This window comes from Pogona vitticeps, chromosome 4 (genome assembly GCF_051106095.1).
Source record: "Pogona vitticeps strain Pit_001003342236 chromosome 4, PviZW2.1, whole genome shotgun sequence".
In the NCBI taxonomy this organism is placed as follows: domain Eukaryota; kingdom Metazoa; phylum Chordata; class Lepidosauria; order Squamata; family Agamidae; genus Pogona; species Pogona vitticeps.
Window position 1 is genome coordinate 4,787,970 of NC_135786.1, and position 25,108 is coordinate 4,813,077.

General features: G+C 45.5%; 1 protein-coding gene across 2 annotated transcripts in view; it reads left to right on the forward strand.

The window, feature by feature from the left end:
• Positions 1 to 23,833, forward strand: part of LOC110086036 (signal-regulatory protein beta-1) — a 30,174-nt gene extending 6,341 nt beyond the window's left edge. Inside the window, exons 2-6 of one of the 2 annotated variants that reach the window (XM_072996662.2) lie at positions 12,882 to 13,223; positions 15,450 to 15,554; positions 16,607 to 16,628; positions 22,073 to 22,115; positions 22,723 to 23,833. In XM_072996662.2, the coding sequence (XP_072852763.2) occupies positions 12,882 to 13,223; positions 15,450 to 15,554; positions 16,607 to 16,628; positions 22,073 to 22,115; positions 22,723 to 22,920 (710 nt within the window). In that variant the 3' untranslated portion in view covers positions 22,921 to 23,833. Of the gene's footprint in view, positions 1 to 12,881; positions 13,224 to 15,449; positions 15,555 to 16,606; positions 16,629 to 18,189; positions 19,261 to 22,072; positions 22,116 to 22,722 lie in introns of those variants that run through there. The other variant, XM_072996663.2, reaches the window with a different exon arrangement.
• The last annotated feature ends 1,275 nt before the right edge of the window (positions 23,834 to 25,108 follow it).

Here is a 25,108-nt window from a genome sequence, read left to right on the forward strand (position 1 = left end):
CTTCCCTCTCCATCAATTATTCTACAGGAAAAATTGAAACAGTGTGATTTTTGGGGTGAGGCGGGGGGTCTGTTTTATATTATAGTTGTTATAATACCCAACCAGCCTCACTTCAAGCATGCTGGCTGAGAGATTCTGTGAGTTGTTATTGTCATTATGTGTTGTCACGTCCCCTCCAACCCATGGCCACCCTATGAATGACCAGTCCCCAAAATGTCCTCTCCTTAACAGCCCTGCTCAGCTCTTGGAATACTCAGGCCTGTGGCTTCCTTGAGGGAGTCAGTCCATTTTGTATTGGGCCTTCCTCTTTTCCTGCTGCTTTTCACCTTTCCCAGCATTATTTTTTTTCCCATACTCAAGTAAGTAAGTAAGTAAGTAAGTAAGTAAGTAAGTAAGTAAGTAAGGAAGGAAGGAAGGAAGGAAGGAAGGAAGGAAGTAAGGAAGTAAGGAAGTAAGGAAGTAAGGAAGTAAGTAAGTAAGGAAGGAAGGAAGGAAGGAAGGAAGGAAGGAAGGAAGGAAGGAGGGAGGGAGGTTTCTAAACCCTGTTTTGAATAGAAAAGAGCAGACTTTGCCAGAAAACTGGATTATCATACTTTGCTTATAAGTGCCAAATTTTCTATGGTCTTAAAATAAGCTGCTTTTAAAAAATTCTATTTTCTTGCAATTTAATCTGGAAAAGATTCAGCCTGGCTGCAAATCACGAACCTGCTCCCCACCCTGCCAAAATCTCTTTGCCCTTCCGAGGAGAAATGGCTCCCCTGCCATTCGTTGGGCCGCCCAGAAGATAACAACTCCTGCCTCTTGGCCAGTATATCATGCCTTGGGAGTGGGCTGCGTACACGCTCTGTTTCATTTTAATGAAAGTTTGCCATGACATCTTGCTCTGCAGAGACGGGCCGCTCTAGACCAGCTCGGTGGCAAGGGGCTTTACGGGACAGGTTCCCAGCCTGAGTTACAGCTCGGCAGCCAGTGAGTTTACTCTGTTGGGTAGCAATAAGGCAAGCGACTCCCCATGTTCAGGCCAGGAGGAGTATTCTTGCTTCTACTGCATTATGTAAATAGCACTGTAGGCTCAAGAGGGAAGTAGCAGCTGGCAAGAGTGAACCACGGGGTTTGGATGGAGGACCATAGGGAGAGGAGCTCCCCAAACAGCTTAAGGAGGACTATGAAGTGTTCATTGACCATAAAATGGTGAATTATGAGAGTACAAGGAGAACTAGGCAAGAGAATGGAATAGAGTGCTTGGAGTCTTGGAAAAATACTCTTTGTTGTTTTCCATATTTGTTGACATACTCTTGTTAGGATTTTGACAGACACATTCTGTATGGCTTGAAAGGATCATCGGAATGTAAGGGTGTGTCATTGGCAATCAAGGCCAAGATCATCCACACTTGGTATTTCCGATCACCATGTATTGATAGGAAAGCTGGCCAGGGAAGAAAGCTGACAGGGAAAAAAAAAAGAATTGATTTCTTTGAAATATGGTGCTGGACGAGAGCTTTGTGGATGCCCTGAACTGCCAGAAAGACAAACAAGTGGGTCCTGGCTCAAATCAAGCCTGAACTATCTCTGGAGGCAAAAAAATTTGAAGATGATGCTGTCCTACTTTGGGCACATCATGAGAAGGCAGGGTTCTCTGGAAAAGACAATGATGCTGGGGAAGGTGGAAGGCAGCAGGAGAAGAGGAAGACCAAAGATGAGATGGGCTGACTCCCTAAAGGAAGCCACGGGCTTGAGTCTTGCAAGAGCTGAGCAGGGGAGTAGAGGAAAGGACATTTTGGAGATGGCTCTCTCATAGGGTCACCATAAGTTGGAAGCAACTGGGTGACACACAACACCAATAACTCTTTGGAAATGGTGCTAGGCTTCTCACTGGAGTCCTTTGGGGCTCCAAGTGAGAAGCTGTGATGCTTAAAGGGCTGGGGAATCGTCCCTTCACAATTTGAACGAAATAGAATCTGTGTAAAACTCCTGCTCCCATGCAAAACTTGCCCGTGTACCCTTCATGAAGACAAGCACTTACATTCATACACAGCAGGGTGCAAAATGACAGGCTGGTTGGTCACAAAGACTCAAACAACCCATCCAGTGCTACTCTTTCCCCCTTGCTCCTGTTGCGTTTTCTCAATATTGTCATGTCCAAGGACTCTACCAGGGGTCTGGGGACAGTCGTGCAGGTCCAGGAACCTCTCTGGGGCTGATGTCTGGGGCGGTCAGGCATCTCTGAGCTGTCTGAACCCACTGCCCCTGAACCGAAGCCTTCAGGCCAGCACTAGGATAGCCTGCCTTCTTACAGAAGGGCCCCAATCCTGGAAACCAGTACACCAACACCTTCAATGTCCCTAGTAAGAAGTCCTGGAGAGCTGACAAAGTAGCGCTTTGGGGAGGGAGTTGGCCCTTTAAAGCTTCCTTCCTAGTTGGTCCTCTGTTTGATGGGACATGAAGGACTAAGCAAACAAGATGGCCAGCATTGCAGTTAAAAGTGGCACTGTCTTCAGAAGCGAAGGACATTTGGCTATCCTCTAGGATCGTTTCCTAGCTTCACGAGCTTTGTATCAACTTGCTTTTTATGTGGTGATTGGTCAGGAGGGAGTAAACAACATACTTTTTTTCATGTTAGTTCTGCAAACGTTGACATCTCTAGCAAGGCTTAGAAGTAAAACTAATTACCAGTAACTAGTTTCTGGATACTTTTAGGTAACAAGTAATGTAACAATTACTTATGGAAGTTACAGTAAAAGAAAGGTAACACATAGTTACAAATGTGCAATTATATTTGTAGTTACTTTGAAAAGTTATTTCAAGAGCATTTTGAAGCTTTTCTAGGAGGAATTTTACAGGTGTTATGATATGTCCTTGTCAGTCCTTAACAGAAAAGAAGTTCTCTTTGATTTTGTGCTTTGTAAATATTTCCAAGGTGCAATATCAGAATTGGCCATTAGAGGGAACAAGATAATAAGTATTTCTACATATTTATCTGGCCTACTGGATATGATATCGCAAGGCGCTAAGAATGCATAATGCAATGGATTAATTGTGTGAACAAAGCCACTGTACCAACAACCTCCTCACTCTCCAGAAGTGCTAAATAATACAAAGGGTTTTGTTAGAAAAAGTACAATTCCCAGGCTCTGGTGTTGCAATAATTTATAGGTTTCTACTTGCAAACCTCCCATTGTTCATGTTTCTGTGGTGAGTGGGAGGATTCATGCTCCCTTTCCCATGGGGTTCCCCAGAAGCTTCTGGTGTGCCCAGAAAACTGAACGATGGGTTTTGGCCTGATTCAGGAAAGCTCCTTTTGCATACTGCGTTTGCCTCTGGAAATTTATTTTGATTAGGTTAGATTAGGCCTCCTTCAGTCTCGAGAGACGATGGCCACATGCTCTTTATGGAGGACTTGGAACAGCATCTAGTGTGGCTGAGAAGGCCAATTCGAGAGTGACACAATCCCTTCCACACTGAGGACAAATACAGTCTTGTCCCCTGCCCAGCTCCCTGGTTTGGCTGGTTTCGGGACGGCTTCTTGGCCTCAGCCTGTATAATAAGTTCCCTCGAGGCAAAGAGGGAACTTATTATAGTGTGAAATAATAGCAAGAATCGAACATGGCAAAGTCATGGAAAGGAGTTGTGATGTGAAAGGTGAGGGATGGGAACGAATGGAGGATTCGATTTGGTTTGAGTCTCAACTACCCTTTTGAGCAAACACCTTTTGCTACAAACTCTCCCACGAAACGGACCACAGAGCAAAGCAGAAAAAGTACGCGGTGCAATCATTTTTAAAAAAGAACAAGAGCAACAGCAATCATTTGGACTGTCAGACTAGCCGATAACAAAACTCAAAGATGCAACCTCCTTCCACCTTACACAGGGCAAAAGGCTCAGACGCCTCGCCTTCAGCTTTGCCATATTCCAGCTTCTGCCCCAGGGCTGCTTATGGGGAAACTCTCCATTACAGGATTCTTCTTACATCTAATGAGTACTTGGAGTGTCTCCACAGGGAAACACACACTGGAGCTTGTAAAACCGCCTAGGATGAAAGAACATAAGAGGAAACTGGCCAGATCAGTGTAGAAGCTGGAGGAAAGAAGTTTTTCGACAATAATTCTGAGAATCATCCCAGCCAGTGTGGCCAGTGGCTACCATGGCCCGTAGCCACCTTAGGGAGAGGGGTCTTTTAAAAAAAAGGACAAGTGAATCAGACAGTATGGTTGCCCAATACTGGAAATGTTAACCTCAAGATCAAAATCTTAGTCTGACCCTCTTCTGCAGGAGAAATTGATCTGGTTGACGGAAGGAACCAGGTACTCTCTACCTCTTTTACACAGCATGCCTCCGGAAAGCTTTGCAGCTCTCCGCTGGGAATTGGGAGTTGGTTATGAGTTGGTCGTCATAGGCGACTCTACAAACGGACATGACGATTCTCCCATTGTTTGACTTTGCCCGCCAGCAGATCATCCCCACTCATATCTAATGGATGTAGCCCAGTGGAGTTGCTAATGGGAAGACGGTTCAGAATTCAGCGTGAGGAGAGCTCTCCTTTTCAGAGCCAGGGGAGATAATTTACAGTATATCAAATTTGATAGATAAAAGGCACGGCCAACTCCAACTCCTCTGCAATTGCGAAAACTCATATTTTATTGGTACGCTAAACCTGGACGCCTTCACAGAGACTTCATCTTCTTCTCCCTGAAAAGCCAGGCTCCTCGTCGGCCATCTTGGAAGACGAACGGTTGCTTCGTCTTCGCTTGGATGAAGTAATTTGGCAGCCTCAAATTGTAGGGCTAAATTAAACATGATGTTATATTAACTTTTGGAAAAGGACAGTCAACACAAAGCAGTACTTTTGCTTTGAAGGAAAAAGAAGCGAGGTGGTCTGAGAGGGAGGGGCAGGAGAGAAAATGCATTTGCAAATGAGTCCTGTCTTCACATAAATGTGCCGAACTCGACTGAATAAGGGACACTTGTGCGATTTCAGGGTGATGCTGAGGTGGAGCCAGGAGTCACTGTTCGCCTTTGGATGGAACATCCCCAGAACCGATCCTTTGGCGTTCGTGGGGTTAGGAAGGTGGCCAATGGCCTGGACTGAGGAAAGGGGAAAATGAAACAATGATTGTTCTTTGGGTTTTAATTGGCTAGATGAAGCAATCAGGGTAATGCATAAACTCCTTCCAGGTCCTACTCATCTGCAACCAGAGATCCAGAAATTTGCAGATCGTATCATATGGAAACCAAGTGGGTTAAAATGTCTGCTAAAGGGGTACCAGGCGGCATGCCTTTATTTGGGCGCAGAATGGATCAAGGGATTCTGCCCATCTCTAGAAAGGAGTGACTCTGGGGTGGGGATGTGTGGTGTTGCAGGTGTTCTTGGAATCTAGTTCCCATCAGCCACAGTCAATTTTGTACGTGGTGACAGATCATGGGAATTGTGGTCCGCCAACTTCTTTTTTTAATTCTTTTATTTTCTAGGTGAGGTGTAGGGATAGGGGAGATGGGGTTGAACAGGGGTTGTAAATCAACATGAACATTTTACAGTGTTCATTCTTATCTAATACATTTCAAGGATATATTCTCGAAGGCTTTCATGGCCGGGATCCGATGGCTGTTATGGATTTTCCAGGTTGTTTGGCCGTGTTCTTAAGGTTTTTCTTCTTCCTAACGTTTCACCAGTCTCTGTGGCCGGCATCTCCAGAGGACAGGAGTCAGAACTCTGTCTGTGTTCTGGTGTAGTGTGTGGGATAGTTGAGTAGTATTTGTAGCTGTGGGATCAGCTTTTTTGTCCTTTTCAGCAGATTGGGTGATTATGGTGATCAGGGTGTTTTTTGTTGTGGATGTATTGTTGTGATAAGGGGGGGGATGATCTGTCGCTGTGATTGATGAGTGTTGTTAGCTGGTCTTTTGTGTACAGTGATCACTGGTCCTTGTGGCTGGGGAGAGTTTGTTAACCTTTTGCAGGCTGTATTTTTCAGTGCTGGGAGCCAGGCTTCGTGGAGTTTTAGACTTTCTTCTTTTTTGTTGAAGCTCTGCTGGTGTTTGTGGATTTCAATGGCTTCCCTGTGCAGTCTAACATAATGATTGCTGATGTTGTCCAGTACTCCTGTATTTTGAAATAGAATTTCATGTCCAGCTTGTTTCAGGGCAGGCTCAGCTACTGCTGATTTTTCCGGTTATTTTAGTCTGCAGTGTCTCTCATGTTCTTTGATTCTGGTGTGGATGCTGTGTTTTGTGGTTCCAATATATACCTGGCCACAACTGCAAGTTATCCGGTGTACTCCTGCAGTGGTGAGGCTACTCCAAGAATGAAATCACAAGAGCCATCAAACCAAGGAAACAACACCAAATTGAAGAGAAAAAACATCCACCCACAAATACAGTATTTCTGCCAATACCTCAAAGGAGTCGCGGACCGCATGGGGAAATTTTTGAAAAAACACAACCTACAAACAGTATTCAAGCCCACCACAAAAATACAACAAATGTTACGGTCAGCAAAGCACAAAAGGGCCTTGGCTCTTTGCTCTATCCCTCCCACAAGTCTGCTGGCAGTTTGTGCAGTTTGTGTGTACTCTGCAGCATTCTGCTGGAAGCAGGCTGTGAATTGTTGAAAGTAGTCACTTTTGTACAGTACGCTGTTTTTTGGTCTATTCAGCTGTAAGTAAACAGCTTTTTTTCCCCTCTCTTACTAATGTCTCAGAGTGAGTTATTGAGACTGTAAGGGCCAGTTGATGAGACAATAAAAGGTGGTCTACTCTGGGAAGGCTTGAAGCTAATTCTCCCCTGTAAGCCTCTGCACTTCTGCTGTGCAGCTAGAGGTTTTTAATCAACATTCAAAACTCTGAAACAGTATGCACCCAGTTCCTGCATTAAATACTTATCTCTCACACATTTCCAGGGTAGAGGCTTTAAAAGAAAATGGGAAAGGGACAGGGCTGTATTTATTATTTACTCTGTAACCCCTCCTTTCTTCATTCAACACTGTTCCTTCAGAACAAAAGTGGAAGTTTTAAACGCTGCTTTGCATACATGAAGCCTTGTGGCAGTTTTATGACTCACTGTTGCGTTATAGCACAAGGTTAGTGGGCACATGAACTTCCTCATATATACGGATTGAAGTTGTCTATGTTTTATTATTTGATTTTATATTTGGAAGCCGCCTAGAGTGGTCCGGTGGGCCAGATAGGCGGGGTATAAATTAAATAAATAAATGAATGAAGTTTTCCATACAGTTAAAAAACATGCAGTATATGTAGCAGGAGATGACACAGTGGAATGAAAGCAAATTTAAATGCCGAATTATTAGCCTATGAGCTTAACATCACCCTTAGCTAGATTGTTTGACATGAATGTCTGGTGGCCTGAGCTAAGGAATGCACCGATTTATTTAATGGTTGTTTCTTTGAGGGGACATGGTGGCGCTGCGGGATAAACCACAGAAACCTCTGTGCTGCAAGGTCAGAAGACTAGCCGTCGTAAGATCGAATCCACGCGACGGAGGGAGCACCTGTCACTTGTCCCAGCTCCTGCCAACCTAGTGGTTCGAAAGCATGCAAAATGCAAAAATGTGAGTCGATAAATAGGTACCACCTCAGTGGGAAGATCACGGCGTTCCGTGTCTAGTCGTGCTGGCCATGTGACCACGGAAACTATCTATGGACATAAAATGCTGGCTCTACGGCTTGGAGATGGGGATGAGCACCGTGCCCTAGAGTCGGACAAGACTGGACAAACTGTTAAGGGGAACCTTTACCCTTACCTTTACTGTTTCTTTAAACAAAAGAGGAACAGTTTTCCCATCCTTTTTGGTCAATAGGTGGCACCGGACATCAATCTATCTGGGTAGAGTCTGGGCTTTCTTGTGTTGGTTGGGAAGAGTCGAGAAAGTGGATCATCTTGAATGATATTACTGGCTAAACCTTGAACGGCATGCTTCTGTCAACATCCATTTTGAAAGCATTAAGAAAAAAGAAGATCTCAAACTACAGCATAACAACATGGAAAGCACAGCGTTTTCGTGAAACCGATCAATAGATAAAAACTCTTCCGTAAATAAATAACGAGGACTCAAAACTACCTTTGTCTCTTCCTAGCTGGTTGGATAGGTTCAGCAGTTTAGGTCTCTGGCTGTGGAGCCAGAGGCTGGGAGTTCGATTCCCCCCACTGTGCATCTCAGAAGAGCCAGCCTGTGTAGCCTTGGGCAAACTGCACCATCCCAAGATGCTCCCAGAAGGAGGGAAGGGGGAAACCCCTCCTGAGAATTCTCTACCAGGAAAACCCTGGAAAGGGTTGCCAGAATTGACTTGACAACACATGATTATTGTTTCTTTGGAGAGAGAGAGAGATAGGGAATCCCTCGCTTCCCACTTTTCTTAGGGGATCAGAGGTTAGACCAGCCAAGAGCCGGAGCACTTCCATCTTGCAGGAGGGATCCCTGCTGCTGTTAAGTGGAAGGCAGCCCGTCATATACAAAGGGGTGTACCCATGCCTAGAACAGTGGGAATCATGACTAGAGATTTTGTTTATACCAAAAGGCCTATGGGTTACATTCGGCAACCGGAAATGGGCATGCGCAGGGAAAGCCCAAAGGAACAGCTGTATCAGTGCCGTTCTGAGCCTGCTTGCTTCGCGTTCCTTTCCGCCGGGAGGAGCAGAAAGGAGGTGCTCTGTGTAGGTTGGGATCCCTTCAGAAGCAGAGTGAATTTGCACCCTTCCCGTAGCAAAATTGGACACCCTCTTCATTCTGGCACCGAATCAGGCCCTGCTCTGAGATTGCTAAATTAGCTTTGGCCACCACCAGGTTTGCACATCCATAGGACCAAGGCCATACAAGGGAGTGTGACCTACTTCAGAGGAACATGGGTCGGACTGGGGTGCATCCTGGTAATAAGTGCAGCCTGGCGCTTCACCTCTTCAGTTGCAAAAGATATCCAACCCTATATTCCCCGTTTGCAAAAGGCGGCCGTGGGGTAGATTTCCCCACCAACTCCACCGTTCCTCTTAGGGAAAGGGGAGGCCCCCGGCATCTCTCAGAGGGAATGTCCTTCATAACGGAGACCAGGAGCCTAAAGGTCCTGTTTACTGGAAGTCAGGCTCATCTGATGTCCAGGGCAGATCATCCACATATAGCTGTGATAGCTGGGCAGTAAAGAAAGCTGACGGGGGATTCCAAGACCACCCCAATTGGGGAGGAAATGTGCCGGATATAGACATGGGATTACTGGCTGAGACCAAGACTTGAGTCTGTAGTCACAATAGCAATTTGAATCGACTTCTGTTTTTAGAAGTTAGGCTCAAGTCATGTGGCATTACACCAGGGACCACATTCTCATGCACTGAATGGACATTGATTGATTTCTGGATATTTAAACCGGTTTTGGCATCTACACTGTTGAAATGAAGTCATTTCCTTGCTCATTGGAGCGTGCTGTTCTCAGAGGTTTTGTATTTCTTACGTTTTTCGAAAAGACAGAGAGAGAGAGAGAGAGTAAATGATATGTATTTGCAAAGGAGTAAGTGATACATTGATAAACGGAGTATCTAGGACGTGCCACCTGCTGTCATAATAGTCACTAGAAACCATGGGAAAAACACTGGAGAGATGACCCCAGCTGTGTTATGATGAAAACATGAGAATGGAGGAAAAGCTTGCAGTGCTTTGTGGGGCGATGCTCCTGGCACATCCTCTCCAGACCCGCTCTGCACCCACTGGTCTTCTGCTGCTCTGCTGGCTCCTTCATCAGTCAAATGGAGAGAACAGGCATTAAGTCGTGTCCGACTCTTCGTGACCCCATGAACCAGAGCACGCCAGGCCCTCCTGTCTTCCACTGCCTCCCGGAGTTGGGTCAAAGTCATGCTGGTAGCTTCAATGGCACTGTCCAACCATCTTGTCCTCTGTCGTCCCCTTCTCCTCTTGCCGTCACACTTTCCCAACATCAGGGTCTTTTCCAGGGAGTCTTCTCTGTAATGACCAAGGGTCCTCTAGAGCAGTGGTCCCCAACCTTGGGCCTCCAGATGTTCTTGGACTACAACTCCCAGAAGCCTTCACCACCACCTCTGCTGGCCAGGATTTCTGGGAGTTGAAGTCCAAGAACATCTGGAGGCCCAAGGTCGGGGACCACTGCTCTAGAGGACACCTGGACGGTGGACAGAGAGTAATTAGGAATCTGCACACCCTAATGGTGCTGAGAGAGTCCTGGATCTCAGCAAGGCCTGTGCATAACACCCTTTCACAAGTTTGTCCTAATAAGAACACTCTTGTACCTTAGGATATTTCAGATAGAATACCATGTGGGTTTTGTAGTCCTTAGACATACTAAGATCCACAGGTAAGGACTCATTAAGTAAAATTAGGCCGAGGCAATACCATCATGGATGACCTATGACAGTTTACTGTTCAAGAGACCAATTGATTTTTATAGTCATTGTTTTATTAAAGAAAATAGAAAATTCCATAAAGAAATAGTCAGTTTATGCAAAAGCATGTCAATTATCAATTCCCAGGTTAGTTACAAAATTGTAATGAAGTAAAGAATCCATGAAAAATATAAAAGTATTAAAAATAGCTAAAAGTTCCAAAAATTCAAGAAAACAAGTAAAAACTGGTTAAGAAGGCAAAAAGGCAGGTGCCTCCCCTTTAATCGAAAAAGGTAATCCATTAGGAAAAGCCAAATGAAGAAAATAATCCAAATAAGTGTAAAAGTCCAAAGTCCATCATTATCCTGTAAAAAGAAAAATCCTGTAAAAGAAATATCCTATTCTATTAATTTTACTACAGCTAATAATCACATCTCTCTAAAAGCTAATCCATATTGTCTGATCAAACTAAGCCATATTGTTCCAAACTAACTAAGCCATATTGCACCCTACTTCCTCATCATTGTCCATAGGCAGAAGTTCCTTTTTCAAGCTTAGCTGGCATATCCCTTATCTTCTTCTTCTCACGGTGTCATCCAATCACTGTATGACGTTGGGTAAACAGTCCTGTTCTTCTGCTCCATTCCTTTCCCATGGGTAACAGATGTTATTTGAGTTTGCAATAAGCCACAACAAAGTCCATCTATCTTATCGTGGAATGTTCTTCTCAGGCCTTCAGAAGAGCATTCTCCCATCCTCCTACTAGCAGGTACTTTATTAGCATTGCAGAAATCATCTATGCAGAGAACCAATATGGAATCCCTCTTACATTGTTCACTACTACATAATCCATCTTCAGTACAAGATCTCAACCAAATATCCCATCTCATGACATTCTCTTCTCATGAGATGGCCAAAGGATTGGAGCCTCAGCTTCAGGATCTGTCCTTCCAGTGAGCACTCAGGGCTGATTTCCTTTAGAATGGATAGGTTTGTTCTCCTTGCAGTCCAGGGGGGCTCTCAAGAGCCTCCTCCAGCACCACAATTCAAAGGCATCAATTTATTTATTTATTTATTTATTTATTTATTTATTTATTTATTTATTTATTTATTTATATCCCGCCTATCTAGTCGTGGTGGACTACTCTAGGCGGCCAACAACAGAGATAAAATACAATAACATAAAACAGCATAATTACAACAACAATTAAAAATAGGGAAACAATAAAGGAGAGAAGAAAATCAAAAGTAATCTGGAGAGAAGGCCTGCCGAAACATCCAAGTCTTTAATAGGTTCTTAAAGGTGCCCAGCGAGGGAGCTCCGCGAATGCCAGGAGGTAAGTTATTCCAAAGGCGAGGAGCCACCGCCGAGAAGGCCCTATTTCTTGTTTTCTCTTTTCGGGCCTCCCTCGGCATTAAGCTCCTCAGCCTCACCTCCTGGCTCGCCCGTGTGACCCGGGTAGAACTTGGTGGGAGTAGGCGTTCCGCCAGGTATCTTCAGCGGTCAGCCTTCTTTATGGTCCAGCTCTCACTTCCATACATCACTGCTGGAAAAACCATAGCTTTGACTATTCGGACCTTTGTCGGCAAGGTGATGTCTCTGCTTTTTAAGATGCTGTCTAGGCGAACAGGATAGGTGGTTGTAATGCTGAATGTATAGATGAAGTGATGCAGCAACAAACATTTTAAGAAAGAATATTTTTTTAAAAAAAACACTTAAAAGGAAAAATGGTGGTGCCCCTGCCACCCAACATCCACATAGGCACAAATTAAAATGACAACAACATTTACATCCACAAAGCATCATTGAATTCAATTGATTTTAAAAGCGAGGCATTTTAAAAAGCTTCTGCTGGCCAATTGGGGGGGAAATTGCTTTGTAGCCCATATAAATCAATGTCACCCTTGCATCGTGTGAATTGTTGTTGTTGTTTAGTCATTAAGTTGTGTCCGACTCTTTGTGACCCCATGGACCAGAACACGCCAGGCCCTCCTGTCTTCCATGGCCTCCCGGAATTGGGTCAAATTCATGCTGGTAGCTTTGGTGACCCTGTCCAACCATCTCGTCCTCGGTCGTCCCCTTCTCCTTTTGCCTTCACACTTTCCCAACATCAGGGTCTTTTCCAGGGAGTCTTCTCTTCTCATGAGATGGCCAAAGTACTGGAGCCTCAGCTTCAGGATCTGACCTTCCAGTGAGCACTCAGGGTTGATTTCCTTCAGAATGGATAGGTTTGTTCTCCTTGCAGTCCAGGGGACTCTCAAGAGTGAATGATAACATCTGAATAGATTCAAATGATGCTTAAATGTGGTTCTTTCTGCCAGTGTGACCGCAGCCTCAGTCTTGATGTGCCCACTAAGCTCTCTAAGTCTTGACCCATTCGGAGCAAGGATGGTCTGCTGGGAGGTGCAGTTAAAAACTAGCTGGTGGCTGTGCCAGCCAGAGAGACTGGCAAAACGTTAGGAAGAAAAACCTCCAGAACGCGGCCAAACAGCCCGAAAAACCTACAACAACTAACGGGTGTCTGTTTTTCCAGGTGTCAAAGACCATGAGGCAAAGGTCAGCCAGCCACAGGAGTTCATCTCTGTTCGAACAGGAGACACTCTTGAACTGGAATGTCTGGTGACCACTGGAATTCAACCCGGCTCTGTCAAGTGGTACCTGGGCGAAGGCACCCAGCGGAAGGAGGTCTATTCAGACAAAGAATGGAAACGTTTTAAAAGAGTAAGCAGGAAATACCGAGAATCTGACGGAGATTTTACCATCTTCATCCATAATGTTACTCTGGAGGATGCTGGAAAATATTTCTGTGTGAAGCAGAAAAAATCATCTGAGGAAGACTGGAAAACAGGGGGTGGAACTCAAGTGGTAGTGAAAGGTATGTGGTGAACAGTTGTGCAGAACTGGGAGCTCTTTTTCATTGTAGGTGCTTCCAGTGGCTCAGAGTTCCTCAGGATTACTGATGTAACCAGGCCTGGCCCCACTTTCGAAGGCAGGGGGAATGCAAACTTCCCGAGCCATCTTCTGGAGCTCTAGCTACCCCTGGGGAAACGTTGGTTGAAATCTAGCCATAAATTGCAACTAGAGCAGGCCCATTGAATCAGTGCGGATGGGGTGAGTCAACACATAAGTAAGTTCCATTGGTTCAATGGGCCTACTCTAATTGCAACTTACTTCTGGGTGGCTGCCAATTGTTGCAATATTGAAAGAGAACCACCTTGGCATTGAATGACTAAAACAAGGTATTTCAGATTTGTTGAACTTGGAGTAAAGGCTGAAATCGTCTCGGCCTAACTTTACGACAGGCAAGGAGGGTGATGTCATCAGCCTGCAACATTACCCTTTCATTTAAATTGATTCAAAGTTTCCTATCTCCCGCTTTCATGTTCCAATGCTCCCAAGAACTCCTTTTAGACCTGGGGAAGTATTTGGGAGCCTCAGGACGAGGGATGGGGGAAGCCTTTTATACCCCAGAATTGCCACCACCACCTCCAGGGACTGCCATCCAATTATGAGCCATTCAATTTATTATAGAGTGGGACCTCCTAGATCCACGGGATCATTATCCACCGTTTCAGTTGCCCACAGCCCTAGATATGACATTCAAAGGATGGGCCTTGAGGCTTTCGTCTCACCTCCCTGTATATTGTCTAGGAAAGGGTACGAACCAAACCACGGACCAGAAAAGAAATGACTCATCGGGTTGGGTTCGCGGTTCGGTTTGCGTCCCAGTTCGGGGATCCCGGTTTTGCAGCGGCCAAACGAGGGGCTGGACATTTTCCCCTTCAGGGCGTCGTTCACCCCTCCCCTCCCCACGAACCCCCTCGCCTCCCTCCCTGGTCCCGCCATGGCTTCCTCCTCTACTGCCACCGCCATCGTCAGAGACGGTGATAATGTCACTTCCTTCCAGGAGTCGGGCTGGTGGCCTCTGCGCATGCACCCGTTCCCCCAAGCGGATCCAGGTGATCAGCTGGAGGTCGGCCACATGCACAGAGGCCGTGCCCGGGCTCCTTGCTGGGAAGCCCCCCTGCTGATGCCAGCCCAGGTGCCCGGGGTCCAACTCCCAGAGGCAGTGACCAGCTTCCATGCAGAGAGCCCAGCGGCCGCCTCCACCCATGGCCCCACGGCGCCCAGCCCCCTGGGGAGGTGGTGCGATGGTGGCAGCAAGGTGACGGGAACAGGTCGGGAATCCCCACACACATACACACTCATAGGCATCTTTCAGTCTCGAGAGACTATGGTAACATGTTCTGTATCACATGAAGCCTGGGTAAAGTAGTATGCAGGATAGGCTGTTACCCAAGCAGCAAATCCCCCCTCTCCACATTGCTGAAATGGTCCAATGGAAAGTCAGGAGCCAATACAACTGGTTCCAGCAACGTTGCAGGAGTTGCCAGAACGACATACACTGCCTTCAGGACTCCAGCTCACACACACGCACCATGAACAAAACCCAAACTGTGAACCACGGTTTTCCGTTTGGTTCGTGGTGGGTCGTGGTTAACCACAGACCATCATAAACCACCATTTTAAAGGTTTCTGCCCATCCCTAATATGGCACATCGGGTTCGCTACGACTGTCCCCCGTTTCAGGTATTTGTGGTCGATTGTGGAACGAATCCTCCACAGAGATGCAGTGGGGTGGGGGTCCTACTGTAATTGTGGCCGCACGTTTTACTTTTGAGTGTAGGAAAAGACACTGGAGGGGTTTTCTGCCTCACCGGCTTGACTCAGAGGGTGCTTGACTTTGGAGAACGGCCACCAGGGTGAGTGCTTTGGTGCCGTTGCTGATGTGGTTCAGGCAGCAAAAAGTCTGAGGTTGGCCAGGCCACAGAATTGACGTGGGTGTGACCTGATACATACCTGTGTTCCAGGTAGCCTTGGTCACATGGGGAGTTTTAACCCCCAAAATACAGTTTCGCAAGCTCCATGCCCCACGTTACTGGCCTTGTGCGGTGTAATGCACAAAAAGGAAACCCGTCAGCTTCTGCCTCCTTTCCGTTCCCTACAATATTCGCTCCAGCTTTTGCACAAGGTTGATATAGCCGTGCCTCTGAAGGGCCGGTCTCAACACTTCCCTTGACATTGTCATGCTTGTCTTCAGATGCCAGCCATCACTACCTTATCCCAGTGGCCATTGGGATCGCCTGTCTCTTCCTAGCTGCCGTGACCACCACAGCCTTTTATTTCGGCATAAAGAGGAAGAAAGGTGAGTGGCTGAAGGTTTAAGGTGTTTCCTGCGTGTTCTCATTCTTTGCCGCAAGTCAGTGGGTGAATAATTAGAAGGTTGGAGAAGGGCAGGGGGATCGCTCTGAGTTCAAATCCTCCCATGCACTAGGCAACGGATGGGGTCAAGATAGGCCGCTTACTCTCAATCGCCCCAATTTGCTTCCTAAAATCTGGTTCTGACCGGGGAAGCCCAGCTTCCTATCTCCCTTTGGCCGGGATCCTGGCTGGCATAGCATACCTCTCAGGCTCGTCGTGCCCACAATTTGGAGAAGTAATATTCATTCATTCATTCATTCATTCATTCATTCAATTTATATACTGCCCATCTAGCTACTGAAGGGACATGAGTGCCGCTGTGGGTTAAACTGCAGAAGCCTCTGTGCTGCAAGGTCAGAAGACCAGCTGTCGTAAGATTGAATCCACGTGACAGAGTGAGCTCCCGTCACTCGTCCCAGCTCCTGCCAACCTAGCAGTTCGAAAGCATGCAAAAAGCAAAAATGCAAGTAGATAAATAGGTACCACCTCGGTGGGAAGGTCACGGCGTTCCGTGTCTAGTTGCACTGGCCACGTGACCACGGAAACTGTCTTCAGACAAAACGCTGGCTCTGTGGCTTGGAAACGGGGATGAGCACCACCCCCTAGAGTCGGACACGACTGGACAAAAATTGTCAAGGGGAACCTTTACCTTTACCATCTGGCTACTAAGGCCACTCTGGGTGGTTTATAAAATAAGGGGTATCTAGCCAATTCTGTGCTGTAAAGTTAGACATAAAGTTCACTTTCAAGGCAAGTGAAATCTTTAAAGATTAGCTTTACCAATTCCACTCCCCCAGTGAGTTTCCATGAGGGAGCGGGGATTCAAATCCTGGTTTTTGGAGTCCATCACCCTCTCTGCTACACCCACTAGAGTGCCTTCCAATCCTTAGATGAAAGAAGGGGTTTTAATGTAATAAATATATTCAAATTAAATTTTAAAAGCCACTTTACTCATCCTATCCTTTTTCTTCTCTTTATGTGTGTGCATGTATCTAGGAAAGAAATCCTGTACCCTAAGGTCTGTATAAATTAGATATCGTTTCATTTAGTTTTCGTAATGTTTGGGAGCAATGTGTTTAGTGGCTGGGGAATCGTAGCAGTCTGACCCATAGCAAAACTGGATATGTAAAGCAGCCTACATTGAACTGTAGCAAGAGTTTTACACACACACACACACACACACACACACACACACACACACACAGAGAGAGAGAGAGAGAGAGAGATTCCTTTGGACTTGCTATTGAATTTGTATTAGCAGCCACCATAGCCATACACAAAATTGCTTTGAACCCGAGGGGAGTTTACAAAGCAGTTTTTTATATGACCCCAGGTCCTGCTCTGGCTGTGTGGGGTGAGGAATGTGGGACCCCAAACCTCTCACAAAACCTGGAGAATGTCTTTTTCTGGCCTTGACCTCCGAGAACCTGGGAGATTCTGGAACCTCAAAACGGAACCCTTGCCAGCCGTATATCTCATTCGGGATGTCTAAGTCATGCCGCAAACCTGAAATAGCTGGATGGATTCTGGAGTCTGTGGAAAAAAAATTTAACAATTTTTTTAAAAAAAAACCAATTAAGAAAAAAACAACCAATATTCTGTTGGAGGCTTTTGAATTTTAGTTCAATTCCTCCAGCTGCCTAGCAGAAGTGCAGCAAACTCACAGAGCAGAATAGCTTTAAGTTCCGAGTTTTGCCCACCCTGTTTCTTCTCATCTACTGGCACTTACAGTCTCAATGGCTCATTAGTAAAAGAAAGAGTAAAACATTTCATTGACTTCCAGTGAACAGATAAGAGCAAACTACAGTGGTGCCTTGCATTACGACGTTAATTCGTTCCAGCAAAATCGCTGTAGAACGAAAACGTCGTAATGTGAAATAAAAAAGCCCATAGAAACGCATTAAAACCCGATTAATGCGTTCCTATGGGCCTGAAACTCACCGTCCAGCAAAGATCCTCCATAGCGTGGCCATTTTCACTGCCCGTGCAGCGAGGAATCCGTCCCAGAAAAGAGCAGGGAGCCATTTTTTAAAACCTGGCAGCCATTTTGAAACCGCCGATCAACTGGCCGAAAATCGTCGTTTTGCGAGAATTGGCTCCCGAAGCAGGGAACTGATCATTGCAAAGCGAAATTCCCCCATTGAAACCATCGTAAAGCGATCGCTTTTGCGATCGCAAAAAGTTTGTCGTAATGCGATTTTGTCGTTAAACAGGACGCTCGTCTTGCGAGGCATCACTGTAAAAAGTAAGAATTACTTTCAGACACAGGTCTCAACGGACTACACTGAGATTCCACAGCCAGAAGAGAGAAAGAAAGACACGGAGCAGAGAGGCGGGACTCTCTTTGAATTCAGAGGCAGGGAAAAAAACAATTGGTTACTGCTGAATTGATTGACAGTCACCCCGGCCCAGAACGGTCCTTCCTAGCCAAACCAACTAAAGGCAGCATACGAGATTCAAAAACTCCCATCACGTTCTTGGCAAAGAAATGAACTGAAGTTGCCTGCCAAGAAGTGCTGAGTCCTGCCATATGCCTAAGCTTTGCTAGCACACATAACTTCTTTCCCTTTTTATTTTAGAGGAGGCAGACTATGCATAAATGATCGCAGTGGGCCCACAGTATTTCCCTTTGGACGGTCTGTCCTCGATTCTGCTTGCACTTTGAAATAGCCCACGGGGGCTTCTGAGCTGGACTAGAGCAGCAAAGCCAAGAGACTGTAGTGGGGTGTGGCTTTACTTCCCCCTCGTTGCTGTTTTCTTATCTAAAAGCCACCTTCTCAAAGGAATTATTAAATGTTTGTATCCCCCCTCCCATCCTTGGCCTCCTCGGCCGGCGGCTATAGTCAAGAAGATCATCCATATTGTGGTATTCCTGATTACTATGGGACGGATGTGAAAGCTGGGAGTGTAGAAGCTTCATAGGCCAGAAAGAAAAAAGGGTGGCTTGATATGAAATGTCATCTTAGAGGAAAGCGTTACGGATGTCATGGACCACCAGAAAGACGAATCAATGGGTTCTGGAGCAAACTGTAACTAGAAGCTAAAATGATTAAACTGAAGCTGTCATGCTTTGGGCACATCATAAAAAGTCAAGACGGCCTGGAAAAGGCAATGATGCTGGAGAAGGTGGAGCGTAGCAGGAAAAGGGAAAGACCCAACACGAGAGGGATTGGCCTCATAAAGGAAACCACAACCTTGAGTGGGCGTGATCTGAGTGGGGCTGTCAACGTACCATAAATTGGAAATTATTTGGGGGCAAATAAGAACACCCTGTGGGCATCTTTGAATGTGGTTAAATCAGGAAGGCAGCTTGACGGCCAAAGGTAATTTGTGCCCCTCCTGTAGCGCTTCTGTGCCAATCCAAGTTGGCCCCATCTTTCGCAACTGTTTTGAAATAAAAACAATTTTACAATAGGAGAAGGTAGTCGTACCTCGCTGGCATCCTCTGGAACTTGGCCCTTAGTCCGTAACACTGGGGCTGAAGCTTATAGGAAGCCAGATTTAGGCTGGATATTAGGAAAACTTCTTAACTATTAGAGCAGTACGACAAAAGACCTGACTCTTTAGACAGGCTTTTTCTCCTGTCATCACTTTTGAATTATATCATTACTGCTGTCCTTATTTTATTATATTGTTTTTACTTCTATCCACTATTGTTAACCGCCCAGAGTAGAGTTTGGTCTAAATGGGTGGGATGTAAATTGAAATAAATAAATAAATAAATAAATAAATAAATAAATAAATAAATAAATAAATAAATAAATAAATTAGTTAATTAGTTAATTAGTTAATTAGTTAATTAATTAATTAATTAATTAATTGACAGACAGCCATAGGGTAGACAGCTGGTGCTTCCTGGATGTTTCCAAGTCTACAACTCCCATAATCCATGCCAGTTGGTTAGGCTGGCTGAGATTTATGGGAGTTGCCCTCCAAACGTGATGGGCACAATTTAGCCTATCCAGGCACTGAGATCCATAAATGTGAGACAGAAAGAACATGACAGAGAGACAGAGATGCTAGCCCAGATTCAACATCTACTGGATCCTGTACTGTTGCTATCAGCTTTTCCCCTGCTATCCAGGCGACATTGGTCTGAACCCAGTTACTACCAAGATGTTGTCCCCAATTTTCCGTGATTTTGATGCAAATAGTTATCCTTGTGTGGCATGAATTATTTTGCCTTGGTTTGCCCCAGTTTAATGCCACAGCGTCTTCCTTTTCAGTTCCACAGTCGGAGACACCCCAGCCAGGGGATCGTGGGTTCTGTAGTCCAAAATATCTGGGAGCAGAGCTTCCTGCTTCCGACCTAGAAACAAAACAGAGATAGTTCAGGGAACTGGGAGAGAGAAGGCATTGCCGCCCAGAGTAGACCTTTGGTCTAGGATGGGCGGGGTAGAAATCCAATTAAAAAAATAAATAATATAAATCCTCCTGGTTATTCAGAAACTTCCAGTTATTTTATTCAAGCAGCGTACATGTGTAAGCAGACGCAGCAGAGCTCCATTGGAGACGTTTTAAATCCATAGTTGACTTCTGGCGTTTCCTTTTTGTTTAGTTTTGCTTAGGCTTGGTTTTAGTGTACACAAAGTTTGGCTGTGTGGCGTTTGGCCAGAGAGAAGCCATGCGGCTTTTCAAAGTTCAGCTCAAAAGCTTATCTGGGGATGCCTTGCTTTCATTAGGAACCTACCGTCCGTGACCAACTGGGGTGGGATGTTTGCCCCGTCTTAAGGATCTGAGAAATGGAGGAAGTGGATGTCCGTGGTCTTGTTAATTTCAGCAGAATCATCAGGGTGCTCTCCAAAGAACTTGGCCGTCTCCTTCCCAGGGGGTCTCCCCTGTGGCTTTCTTTATGGCCATTCTTTCCGACTTCTTTACTCAATATTTGAAATCGGATTTGAGTAATTGCCCTCCTTTCTTCCTCTCTCTCGATCTCTGACACTCACCCACCGGCTGATCTAATCTAAACATCCCCAAACCGGACAGATAGAAACAGATTCAGGAAACCGGTGTACGCATGTGTCCGAAACAAATTTGGGTGTGACCAAAACACACACTCATGTACACCCCCGGAAACACCCGGACATCCTCTGATTATAAACATCCCTCTGATTATGTACACAGTGAAAAATAGTTTACCTTCCCCCATTCACAGCACTAAAAAGTTGGGAAAACCTTGGAAAACAAAGGAGGAGAAACGGCTGCTCTCCCAACGTTCTTGGGTTGCATTTGCTCCATCAGCCTTAGCTTGTAGGACTCAGCAAGTTTCTGGTCCTCATGTTTCAATGGATACTGTGACAATATCCTAAAGCAGCCATTCTCATCAGGGGCCCTGGCCCTTTCGAAGAGGGGTATCTTGGGCTAGAATCAGTTCTCCACAGGCTGCAAGATAAGGCTGGTGTTGCATCTTACACAATCCTGATTTGGCCTGTGTTTCTTTCCTATTGTGTTTATGGCTGTGGCCAAAAAAGGGGCCGTGTCTAATGCCACAGCATCTTCCATTTCAGTCCCATGGTCAGAGAAGCCCCAGCCAAGGGATCATGGGTTCTGTAGGCCAAAATATCTGGGAGCAGAGCTTCCTGCTTCCGACCTAGAAACAAAGCAGAGGATGTGATTTCTCCATCACGCACATCCCTCTCTCTAAAGGCATGAATCTAGATTCTCCTAGTTTTTCTGTATCAAACTTTGGAAAACTTGCTCTTTTTTTTTTAGAAACAACACCCAGGATCTGGGAGGATTCTAGGGACCAGAATCCAAAATTTTTATTTTTCCATTCATATGCCTTTTCTCTATTAAAACAATGACTGTTTCTATAGACCAGGGGTTCCCGACCTTGGGTGACCCAGGTGTTCTTCAACTGCAACTCGGCCTTCTTCCCCCCCTTTTTTTCCCAAGCTGGTGCCCTCTGAATCTCCGGGACAACAAGACCCATCCTCCCCAGCCATCATGGCCAACAGTAACTGGCTATGATGTGTATGGATTATGAGATTTGTAGCTCAGCCTGTCTGGGGGACATCCAGTGGCGACACGGCGGACAACATTGTTTTCGATAACTCCCCGAAAACTCTGTGAAAAGTCATATCCGTGTTTCACAGCAGGACACAGGCACACATTAAAAATTAAACATGCTTTTATTCATTTGATGAATGTTTTATAGAGTAAAAATTTAGGGTTTTCTTGGGCACCCTTGGCGGGCTTCCCAGGCAAAGAACATGGTATTGGGTGGGTGTTAAGAGGATGATATGCCCCCTGTGTATTTTGAAAACATGAAGGATTGCAGCTCTAAGAATGCTGGTTGGGGATTCTGGGACTTGTAGTCCAGAGAGAGAGAGAGAGAGAGAGAGAGAGAGAGAGAGAGAAATGTTTCTAAGCTGAGAGAGGGAATAAGACAAAATTATCCCCCCCCCCCTTTCCACGTCCAGAGCTTTAAATGTATATTCTGTATGCTTTTTTTTCTGCTAGGTCAGAAAACACCCCTCCAGAAAAACGAAAAACTGTGAATAAGGTATGAGGAATAATAATAATAGTAATAATTATAGCAACGTAAGTCCCATTCTCTGTTTCCCTAAACAACAGGAAGTCACAAAAGTTCAGCCTTTCTTTACAAGGTCATATAAAGAAAGAGTAACTGCAGATTCTAGACACTTTCCTAATATTAATGTGTTTGGCCAGGTCTTAGAAAGCCACTCTTTAAAAGTAATTCACTTCTGTTATTTTTAAAAGGTTGATGCCATGCCTGTTGCCTTTTCCCTTACATTGTGTTATTTGTTTTAAAAAATAAAACCTCAGTCGTGATAACGGAATGGCAATAAACTTCAAGGATTCCTGGCTAAATGCCTTGGATTTCTCTTTTAAAATGAATTTGAAAACATCAGCAAAGTAATTCCATTCCTGCTTACCATGCTGCTTTTCAAATGTAACTTTATGATCCTCCTGTTTGGGGCAGCCCTGGGAAGCTTCAAGAACATAAAAGTATGCTTTAGGAAGAAAAGCTGATCTAAAGATTCCTAATTGTTGGTTAAAGGCTCTGTTCACTCCTATCTGCAGGATCACTTTGATCTATTAATGTTTCGTTTTCTGTTTCTCTCTCCCCTTCTCCCTCCTGCCATAAGAAACATGCAGAGAAAGAGATTGTCTATGCTGAGCTAAAGGATGCTTGGCCTCCAGAGAGAACCAAGACAGGGGATCCAGAAGAGAGTTCCGAATATGCCACCGTCCGGGTGAAGAGTGCGAGGTGGACCCCAAAATCACCTGGCGCAAAACCTGGAGATTTGTGTGAAACCCCGGGAGAAAAAGAGGTGCCAGATTAATCCACCGTGTTGTTATCTATCCAAAAGTCACTCTGCTCCAATCTGTTTTTTCTCTTTATCCGCCAGAAAGGAACGGTGAGGTTAAGATAATTGTGTGTTCTCCATTTTACACGGATAGCCCATACGCTGAACAGCTTGTTTGTTGTTTAATCGTTACATCGTGTCCGACTCTTCGTGACCCCCATGGACCAAAGCACGCCAGACCCTCCTGTCTTCCGCTGCCTTCCGGAGTTGGGTCAAATCCATGTTGGGTCATTTCAATGACCCTGTCCAGCCATCTCATCCTCTGTCGTCCCCTTCTCCTCTTGCCTTCACACTTTCCCAACATCAAAGTCTTTTCCAGGGAGTCTTCTCTTCTCATGAGACGGCCAAAGAATTGGAGCCTCAGCTTCAGGATCTGTCCTTCCAGTGAGCACCCAGGGTTGATTTCCTTCAAAATGGACAAGTTTGTTCTCCTTGCAGTCCAGGGGACTCTCAAGGGTCTCCTCCAGCACCACAATTCAAAAGCATCAATTCTTTGGCGGGCGGCCTTCTTTCTGAACAGCTTAGAAGGAACTAATTACAATCAACTAGTTACAAATAACTAGTTATTCAGCATCAATTCCTTTGCCCTGTTAACAAATATATATAACTGACCTTACCTTATGTTTGTAACAATAATGAGGCGTCGCTTCACTTCTCGTGCATGCCACTGTGACTTTTTCGTTACTTTTCCAGTTACAGAGTGTGGTCTCACTCAATATAACCCCAGAATCTTAGCACAGCACAGCCGGAAGGGCCCTTGTCAAGGAGACACAGTGGTGGAATCGAACTCCGAGCCTCTGGCTCCATAGCCGGAAGCCTAAGTCACTGAGCGCTCCAGCATGCAGGACCTTCATCCCCTGGTATTAAAGTTGGTTTGTGCTCCTGTTTTTGATGTGCAGGAAACAATAAGGTGAATCAGAGAGCATGGACTCTGTATCAGGGGACAGCAGTTTGGAGCACAACGCCAGGGTAGCCTTACCTTTACAGTCCTTCCTGCAGCAGGTGAAAACCTTCCCTTTTAAACTGGCTTTAAACCTTATTTGTCTTTCTTTCCAAACCCAGCTATTTTTAATTCATTTTAACTTTTTAAATGAACCCTGTTTTTGAGATTCTTTGGGTGTCATGCTGTTTTAATGATCAAGTTTTAATCTATTATGATCTTATATCCGTGTACAGTGGACCCTCGACTTACAGACGGCTAGACTTACAGACTTTTCGAGTTACAGACTTCTCTGGCTGCAAAATTTAGGTTCGACTTGCAGCCGGAGAATCGACCTACAGACCAGAAAAAACCCAAAATGGAACAAAAAATGGAACAAAAACGGCCGGTTATGGGATTAATCGGTTTTCAATGCATTGTAGGTCAATGGAGATTCAACCTACAGACTTTTCGACCTGCAGCCACTGATCCAATATGGATTAATTCCGTAAGTAGAAGGTCCACTGTATATTTTTTTAAATTGTTGCACCCTGCCTTGTGTTCCTTTATCGGAAGAAAGGTGGGATAAAAATACGGTAAATAGGAATGAAAATGCAAGGAAAGAGTGAAACTTTAAAATTGCGACTGTATCATTGACTCACTCCTTAACGATCCCAGATGGATAGCGGTAATTGCTTTCTGAAAATAATTCTCCAAGCTCTGGCCTACAATATATACACAGTATTTTCTGTCCGATCGGGTCACTCTTTTCCCCCAAGAAGTTTGGAAGGAGGAAGCAGTTGGGCATGCCTGAAAGGAAGGCCAAACACGGAGTCCCATTACTGTGTTTTCTTGGCTGCCTGGAGGCCAGCCACCCTATGCTCTTACGGAGGAGATAGGCCCCTTTGATGACTTTTTAATAGCCGAGCGGGATGTGCCTATTAAAGTAACCACGCCAGCCGAGCCGCGGCCGAGCCATCCAGTGCTAATTAAGTTGAGATCCAGGCAAGCAGAGCCAGTGTGTGTGTGTGAGGGATGGAGAAGGAGGTCCCCAGGAGGCCGATAGAGTGAGGCATTTCAGAACCCACTGGGGCGAACAGTGTGACACATCCTTGCCAAGCCCATGCTTTGTCGCGCACCAAGAGTGAGCGCCCAGCCAAGATGCTCTGGCATTCCCCTCTTCTGCGGCCAAGCAGGACTGCACGCCGGAGAGAAGAGAATGGGCCGGCGGCAATCTTTGTAAAT